This window comes from Mandrillus leucophaeus, unplaced genomic scaffold (assembly GCF_000951045.1).
Source record: "Mandrillus leucophaeus isolate KB7577 unplaced genomic scaffold, Mleu.le_1.0 Scaffold24, whole genome shotgun sequence".
NCBI lineage: Eukaryota > Metazoa > Chordata > Mammalia > Primates > Cercopithecidae > Mandrillus > Mandrillus leucophaeus.
The window spans coordinates 4,286,782-4,296,051 of NW_012102476.1; the positions used below are offsets into that span (position 1 = coordinate 4,286,782).

Genomic DNA, 9,270 nt, shown 5'->3' on the forward strand with positions numbered 1-9,270 from the left:
AGAGACAGGGTCTCACTCTGTTGCCCAGGCTGGGGTGCAGTGGCACAATCCTAGCTCACTGCAGTCTCAAACTCCTGGGCTCAAGCTGTCCTCCTGCCTCAGCCTCCTGAATAGCTGGAACTACAGTGAACATCACCACACCTGGCTAGTTTTTTAATTTTTTCTAGAGATGGGATTTGCTATGTTGCTCAGGCTAGTCTCAAACTCCTGGGCTCAAACCGTCCTCCCACCTCAGCATCTCAAAGTGCTGGGATTATAGGTGTGAGCCACCACCTTTTTTTTTTCTAATTTACTATAATATTTCTAGTAAACCATTGGCTTAGAAACCAGATTGACTAATTCATTCATTTACCCTTTCATGATACAAAATTTTTTAACTGAGTGAGGTCTTTCTTGAGAATTGAGGGCATGAGCTTTGGTGCATGGACTTGGAAATCTCTGCTTCCTGAACTCCTAGGGGCTCCCTTTACTTCATTCACTCCTGGAGCTCAGCAGGGTTCTGAATCAGGGAGGTTGGCCAGCCTGGGAGAGGTCACCCACGCCAGGAGGTCTCAGTACCTCTCTTTTTATCGTATCACTTGGGAATCCTCTAGGATCTGTCTCAGGGAGTCTCTGGTTAACCCTGAGACATGAGTGCTGCAGCTGAGACTCCTGGGGTCCAGGAGAGGAGGAGTCTGGGATTCTCTGCTGACAGGATTCCTGGAATCCCAATCCTGGCTCCTTCCAGCCGATCCTAGCAGAAAACACTGGGAGCCTGGGAGCCTCTGGGTCCGAATTTTTGCCCAGATGATGACTAGAGTGGGGTTGGGATTGCTTCTCCTTCCTGATGAATGAAAGTTCTCCATTCTCAAGTTATTCATGAGGGCATGGCCCCAGATGGAGCTGCTGTCTCCCCTCCACCCCCTTCCAACTCTGAGTGGCTACAGCACAAGAGCCCAAGCACGCCTGGGGTGGAGGGAGGTGAGAGGCAGCATGTCCATGATCTGGAATAGCGTGTGTGGGGAAGCAGTGGGAGGAGAGAGGAAGGGAGACCCCATGGGCACTTCCTAGGCACCAGAGACTCATTTGCAGGCACCAGAGACCCATTCCCAAGAATCAGGGAGAGCCATTCCCAGGCAGCAGAGACCTATCTCAGAGGTCCTCACACCCCTGAGATTAAATCAGCCAGGAGGTAGGGTGGAGAGGGGAGTGTCCTATCAGGTCCGAGGAGGTTGTCAACTTCCTGGACTTCTTGCTAAGGACTCCTCTTCCCACCCTTCATGGTAGCTGAGGTCAGGGAATCTGTGGGGACAAGACTTTCTTTTAAACGCTAATCTGCTGACTAACCCTGAGTCTGGGAATGCCTCCAAAATGTCAAGCTGATGTTTTGTTGTTGTTGTTTGTTTGTTTTTTGGAACAGAGTTTCACTCTTTCTTTCAGACTGGGGTGCAGTGACACGATCTTGGCTCACTGAAACCTCCGCCTCCTGGATTCAAGCAATTCTCCTGCCTCAACCTCCCAAGTAGCTGGGATTACAGGCACGTGCCACCATGCCTGGCTAGTTTTTATATTTTTGGTAGAGACAGGGTTTCTCCACGTTGGGCAGGCTGGTCTCGAACTCCTGACGTCAGGTGATCTGCCCACCTCCGCCTCCCAAAGTGCTAGGATTCCAGGCGTGAGCCACCACGCCCGGCCCTCATGGGTTACTCTTTATGTAGAAAGACCTCTTCACTGTAAGTTTCCTCGAAAACAACCCTTGTGCTATTCCAGAAATCAGACGCTGTGACACTCACAACCACCTAGACATTCCTTCCAGGGCATGCATATTTTTTCCCCACGATATAAGTCCTGGGTCTGGGGCCTTGCAGTGCAGAGACCTCCATTTCGCAGGTAGACCACGCTTCTGCCTGTAAGTTTCCCTAATAAATCACCCAATACCGGCAAACTGGATTGTCTGCCTCCTTCTTTGGTTTCTTGACTCCATCAGCATTTGGAGTCACTTTACATGACTCTTTCTCAGAACTGAATCCTTGACCTCCTTTTTGCAGGTCTTGGATCTGCCAGCCACCCCCTTCCGAAATGGACCCTGGTCTCTGTCCCTGGCTAGGGATTCAGCTGCGCCCATGGCTGAATAGCCCTGGGGCCTTCAGCCCTGCAGCTGCGCTGGGGTAGAAGGTAGGCAGGGCTGCCCTGAGCCAGCCTCCCCTCCTCAGCCCTTCCTGGGACAGCTTCCCCCTCTTCCTCCACTCCTTTGGGAAAGGGACCCAGATCCCAGGAAAGAGAAGCTGCCAATCACCTCGGCAGTGCGGGGCCCTTTCTCGTGGCTCTCTATGCTTGCCCCTTGTGGGATGTGGGGGACTTAGGAGGGACAGTGCAGACAACAGTCTCTGTCCTCCTGGAGAATGCCTATGGGGATGTCCAGGGAAGGGACGGAGGGAGGGAATCTGGCCTAGGACGGGGGACACTCCTCCAGCATCCCAAGTACCCCTCCAAAACTGCCTGCCTCACTACAGCTGAGCTTCCGGGTGGGTGGGCTCCAGTGGCCACGTCCACCCCACAGCACCAGCCTCTGTGTGTCTCACCGGGCTCAGAGCCAGGAACCTGGGACCCGGGACTGGGTGAGCTCAGAGACGTAACCGTGACTGTACTGGAGTCAGTCTTATGCCCAGAGCTAAGCAGGAGCAGGGCCAGCCCAGAGGAGACGATGCTACCCCCTCCTGTCTAGCGTTTAGAGTACCTCTATACTGGCTTGCTTCCTACAGTCGCTCCGGGAGGAATGTCTGCCAGGGACCCTGACCTCTGACCCATGTATGCAAGGGTCTGCCTTGCCTAGCTGAGCCTGTGCACTCTATCTCTGCCTCCCTTCAGATAGGGAAAGGAGCTTCAAATGAGGGGGTGATGTCATAGCAGGGAGTGGAGGTGGGGTGGCAGGGACTCAGGGAAGGAGGTCAGGTATTTCATAGAGGAATTCTGGGGGAGAAGAAGGAAAATGGCAGAGTAGGGAACAGGGAGAGGTGAAGGAAAGGGGAAAAGTGGCTTCACTGCATGGAAAAGTCCTTCTCACCCACAGTGGGGTGGGATGGAGACCGTAACCTCAAGTGCTTTTCTGCAGGGGACAGGCAAGTAACACATATGAAATGTACTGTCAGGGATGCAAGAGGGAGTGTCCCTGTCCCCATGTCCAGGACAGCCACTACTCGACAAATTGCTCCCATAAAGATCCAATGTTCCAGCATCTTTTGATACAAATAATAAAGCAGGCCGGGCGTGGTGACTGACGCTTGTAATACTACCACTTTGGGAAGCTGAGGCGGGTTGGAGAGGGAAGGGCCAGGGCAGGGGATCTTTTTTTTTTTTTTTTTTTTTCCTGAGATGAAGTCCTGCTCTGTCACCCAGGCTGGAGTGCAGTGGCAGGATCTCCACTCACTGCAAGCTCTGCCTCCTGGGTTCACACCATTCTCCTGCCTCAGCCTCCTGAGTAGCTGGGACTACAGGCACCTGCCACCACGCCCAGCTAATTTTTTCTATTTTTAGTAGAGACAGGATTTCACCGTGTTAGCCAGGATGCTCTTGATCTCCTGACCTCGTGATCTGCCCACCTTGGCCTCCCAAAGTGCTGGGATTAAAGGCGTGAGCCACCGCGCCCGGCCGGCAGGGGATCATTTGAGCCCAGGAGTTCAAGACCAGCCTGCAACCTGGCGAGATCCTGTCTCAAATAAAAAAAAAAGTAAGAGTAAACAACAAACCAAACCCCAGAAATCGACTGTGATGTGAAATCTCCTTATTTAAACGTTGGCTCTTTAAAAAAATAAAAAGACCAGGTTAGGTGACTCACACCTGTAATCCCAGCATTTTGGGAGGCCAAGACTAGAGGAACACTTGAACTCAGGAGTTCAAGATCAGCCTGGGCAATCTTGTGAGACCCCGTCTCTACAAAACATTTTTTAAGAATCAAAAAAATTAGCCAGGTGTGGTGGTGTATGCCTGTAGTCCCGGCTCCTCAGGAGGTTAAGGTGGGAGGATCACTTGAGCCCAGGAGATTGAGGCTACAGTGAGCCATGATTGCACCACTGCACTCCAGCCTGGATGACAGAGTGAGATTCTGTCTCAAAAATAAAAATAAATAAATAAACGGGCGTGGTAGCTCACACCTGTAATTCCCTGGGAGGCTGAGGCAGGGGGATCACTTGAGCCTAGAAGTTTCAGACCAGCTTGGGCAACACAATGGAACCTCAAAAAGTAAAAATCTTGGCTTGTTTGAAAACACACACACACACACACACACACACACACACACACACACAGCCAAAACTAATAAGTGTTTCGCATCTCGGGTTTGGACACTGGGTCACAAGCTTGGACAGTGAAGCTGCTTCTAAACCCAGCACAGGGTACAGTGCATGCAGGACATGGGATATACTCCTGTTAGATTAAGCCCGTCCCTCTGCTTCTGAAGTCTGGCCTGCCTCCCTGTTCTGGTCAGAACCTGTTGTATGCAATTGGAGAGGAGAGGGGTTCCAGGAATACCTGCCCTAATGTGAGAAATTAGCTTACAGGTCTCTGAATCCTCCTTCCATCGCTACTCTACCCATACCTAAGCAGTTACAAATTTTGCAGAGGTCTGCAACACTCGACACTTACTCAAGGCGACTCTGAGGAAACTGAGGCTTAAAGGCCACTAGTAAGCAGTGTAAAAAGGACCTGATCATGACAATTATTCATTGAGTGCCTACTATGCGTGTGCTGGGCTCAGGCCCTTCACTCAAACCCTGGCTTGTACTCCCTGAAGGGCCCTGGGTGAGGAAGATGTCAAGAACCCTGTATCTCATCACTGACCCTCTGCCAGGGGCATGTGCTGCTCCCAGCCTGAGATGAGTGCTGTTCATTACATGTCATCTCCATGAAGCCTCCCGCATTTGCCCCAGGAAAGGCCCCTTCGCCACCCCGGCGTCATTCACTCTGTGCTGTTGCTGATCCTGAGTATGTTTCCTTCAAGGGGCAACAAGCTACCCAAGGACTAAGGCTGCTACCTTCATTTCTGTAACCTCAGTGGGGAGCTCTCATGTGAGCTGCATGATGCTTGCTAACAGAGCTCTAGGCAGGGGGGAGAGGGAAACTGAGGTCTGCTGAGTCATCCCTGGCCCAGCTGCTTCGTGCATGTGCGGTGTTCCCATGGCATCTTTACCACAACCTCCATCCCTGTTTTACGGATGAAGAAACAGGCTCAGAAGAGGAAGACGTGTCTAAGGTCACACAAGCCTTGACACCATGAGCTAGAAGCTGAGAGCGAGGTCACTTCACATCCCTTCCCTTTAGCTTCTACTCTGTGTGGGTAGCATCCTAGACACAGAAGGCCTGATAAAAGATGGCAAAATTGCCAGGCGTGGTGGCTGATGCCTGTTATCCTAGCACTTTTGGGGGCTGAGGCGGGTGGATCACTTGAGGTCAGGAGTTTGAGACCAGCCTGGCCAACATGGTGAAACCCTCCACTAAAAATACAAACACTGGCTGGCGTTGTGGTGCATGCCTGTAGTCCCAGCTACTCGAGAGGCTGAGGCAGGAGAATTGCTTTAACCCAGGAGGCAGAGGTTGCAGAGAGCTGAGATCGTGCCATTCCAGCCCGGGCAACAGAGTGAGACTCTGTCTCAAAAAAAAAAAAAAAAAAGATGGTAAAATTTGGGGGCAGCAGACCAGATGCCTGGATTGATGGTAGGACTGTCCCACAGGGGTGGGCATTAGGTCCTTGAAACAGACAACTCCCTCCCCTAGCAGGGAAGGGAAGGGCCTCACAGCTTGGTCTCTGCTCTGAGCACAGGTAGGTGCTTGGGAAGCCTCCCCCCGGCTCCCACATACAGTAAGGACCAGCCCCACAGGGTTGGTGGGTTTTTCTCCCCATGTGCGGAGAACAAGAGATCATAGAAATAAAGACACAAGACAAAGAGATAAAAGACAAGACAGCTGGGCCCAGGGGACCACTACCACCAAGACGCAGAGACCAGTAGTCTTGGTGGTAGTGGTCCCCAATGCCAGGCTGCACTGTTACTTACTGGATACAAGACAAGGCGGCAGGGTAAGGAGTGTGAGCCATCTCCAATGATAGGTAAGGTCACGTGGGTCACATGCCCACTGGACAGGAGGCCTTTCCCTGTTCAGCAGCCAAGGCGGGAAGAGAGGGTGGGGGAGAGAGAGAGAGACAGAGAGAGAAAGACAGCTTACGCCATTATTTCTGCGTATCAGAGAATTTTAGTGCTTTTACTAATTTTGCTACTGCTATCTAGAGGGCAGAGCCAGCTGGACAGGATGGAACATGAAAGTGGACCAGGAGCATGACCATTGAAGCAAAGCATCACAGGGAGATGGTTACGCCTCCAGGTAACTGCAGGTGGGCCTAATGTCGGGCCCTCCACAAGAGGTGGTGGAGTCGAGTCTTTTCTAAACTCCCTGGGGAAAGGGAGACTCCCTTTCCCGCTCTGCTAGGTAGCGGGTGCTTTTCCTTGACACTGACGCTAGGGCTAGACCACGGTCTGCTTGACAACCGGCGTCCTCCCAGACGCTGGCGTTACCGCTAGACCAAGGAGCCCTCTAGTGGCCCTGTCCAGGCATGACAGAGGGCTCGCACTCCTGTCTTCTGGTCACTTCTCATCATGCCCTTCAGCTCCTAACTCTGTATGCCTGGCTTTCCCTAGGTTATGATTGTAGAGCAAGCATTATTATAATATTGGAATAAAGAATAATTGCTACAACTAATGATTGATACTCACATGTAATCACATCTATGATTTATATCTAATATAACTATTCCTATTTTATATATTTTATTTATTATACTGAACAGCTTGTGCCCTTGGTCTCTTGCCTTGGCACCTGGGTGGCTTGCCGCCCACACATACACAACGTTTTACCAGTAGAAATGTATGTTTGGGCAATGCCCAGGCAAAAGGGCCACATTCAGTCCCCAGTGTCCAAGCACAAGTGACTCTTCACCACTCTTCCCTCTCTTGACAGAGTGGCAGGAAAGGAGCCTGGGGAACTTGGAAGGGAAGGGGACAAGGAAGGGGAAGGGGCCTCTTGCCCCTGCCCAGAAATGCAACAAAGCATCTCCTGAACTCAACATACAGGTCTGTTCTGGGGGTCCCACCACCATAGTATCACCCATAACGATAGTTGTCACGTGCTGAGAGGACTTTTGAAGGGCTCACACACCCAGGGCTCACACAATGGTCCCAAGTTCAAATTCTCTGGCCCGTCTGCCAGAACACAAGCTCCCTCATGGTTCCCTCTGGAGGTTAGGAATGCCCTGCCCCGGCACTCCTCATGGGGCTTGCCTGATTTCTGGTCCCACTCCTCTGGGAAGAGGTACCTGTTGTTCTAGGTGTGATTAACCCCATCACTCCCTAGGCTGTGAAGCGACTGCATCAGCTACTGCCACATCTGCAGGCAGCTGGGTCCATGATGGACCCACGCTGGGTCCAAAACTCTCTCCTGCCATCCCAACAGTCTCCCTTCAGCTGGTCGATGTTCTGCCTTTGTAACTTCAAAGAACCAACCTGAGCCTTCTTAGCTGGGTGGGCTCTTTGAAGGCAGTGATCACAGACAGCTCTAGTGTTCAGATTCTTCCAGACTCGGGCTCCTTTCTTTAAAAAAAAATTTATTATTTTTTTGAGAGTCTCTGTTGCCCAGGCTGGAGTGCAGTGGCACGATCTTCGCTCACTGCAGCGTCCACTTCCCAGGGTTCAAGGGAGTCTCCTGCCTCACCCTCCCGAGTAGCTGGGATTACAGGCGAGAGCCAACACGCCTGGCTTGTTTTTTTTATTTAGTAGAGACAGGGTTTCAATATGTTGGCCAGGCTAGTCTCGAACCCCTGGCCTCCAGTGATCCGCCAGCCTTGGCCTCCCAAAGTGCTGGGATTATAGGCATGAGCCACCACGCCCAGCCCAGACTGGGGTTCCTTGACTCGGCAAAGGTTGGGCAAAAAGATGTGGAGACCCCCCACTCCGCCCCAACCAAATCCCATCATTAGCTCTAAAATCAACAGCCCTAGGGGCGCAGAAGGGGGTCTGCTTAGAGACCTGGTTCCTTCCATTTCCTTGAGGTCCGAACCAGAGTCAGAGCTGAAGTTTCAGCTAAAACTGAAGTCAGGGCTACTGGCAGAGGCTGCCGCCCTGGTGCGTCCGCTGGTGCTGGCCCAGGTTGGAGCTTCCGGCTAAGGCCTTGCCACACTGCAGGCAGATGCAGGGCTTCTCGCCGCTGTGGGCTGCGTAGAGGACGAGGCAGGTGGGAGCTCTGGCGGAAGCTCTGGCCACACTCATCACCAAGCATCAGGTTTCCGGACTTTGTGACTGTGCTGGTGCCGCAGCAGATTCCAACTGTGCACAAAACTCTTACTACAAACAAGGCATTTAGAGGCCTTCTCACCCATGCGGACCGCAGGTGCTTCAACAGGTTGGAGTTAAGCCTGAGGCTCTTTCCGCAGTCCCTTCAGCGGTAAGGTTTTTAGCGGTGTGTAAGCGCTGGTGCTGGATCAGGTTTGAGGTGACGCTGAAAGTCTTACCACACAAGGCACAGGTGTAGGGCTGAAGCGATGGTCACACTCAGGGCAGGAGTATGGCTTTTGACCTGTGCGTACCCAGTGGTGCTTAACCAGATCAGAGCCACATCGGAAGCTTCTGCCATACCCCGGACAACGGTAAGGCTTGTCACCAGCGTGGCTGCCTTGGCGGTGAATGAAGCCGGGGAGGTAGGCTGTGGTCAGCCCACACTTCCGGCACTCGCAGGTTTTGGGGCTTGTAGACGGTTGCTCTTGGCAAAGGCTTCTTCCTCCCCAGGGCCAGAGCCTAACCATTTTCCAGGCGGGCAGCTGCCCCTGCCACACCAGGAAGGGCCCTCAGGCGGAGCCACCTCGCAATCCAGGGGTGACCTGGGGGCTCCCCGCGATGCTAACGTTCCGCTCCCCCGCCGCCCCGCCCCGTCCGGATTCTCCCTTGTCTCTTCTAGCACAGCCGACTGCACTGCGGGTGAAGAAGTCCCTATTTCCTAGACGCCAGCTCCTGAGCTCAGGACCACGTCCAGAGCGGAGGACACTCGGGATACCGGGGTCCAGCTCCGGAAACGGAAAATTCCACAAGCCCGTCACCCTAGGAAGAGGCAGCGAACGTTCTCGGTAGGTTTAACCCTCTTCTTTAACCCGCGTCTGCGGCGCGGTCAGGACCTCGCACTTTCGGCCCGGCTTGGGGTTCTCGGAGTCGGTCCCAGGGCCGGGCCGCACCACCGCTGGGGGGCAGCGAAGCGAGC

The 9,270-nt window shown here is 53.0% G+C and overlaps 1 protein-coding gene across 1 annotated transcript in view; it reads left to right on the forward strand.

Annotated features, from left to right (window-relative positions):
* The first annotated feature begins 8,436 nt into the window (after window positions 1-8,436).
* ARMC5 (armadillo repeat containing 5) overlaps window positions 8,437-9,270 on the forward strand; it is an 8,591-nt gene continuing 7,757 nt past the window's right edge. Inside the window, exons 1-2 of the mRNA XM_011982559.1 lie at window positions 8,437-8,665; window positions 9,017-9,268. Of these exons, the coding sequence (XP_011837949.1) occupies window positions 8,561-8,665; window positions 9,017-9,268 (357 nt within the window). The 5' untranslated portion in view covers window positions 8,437-8,560. The remainder of the gene's footprint in view (window positions 8,666-9,016; window positions 9,269-9,270) is intronic.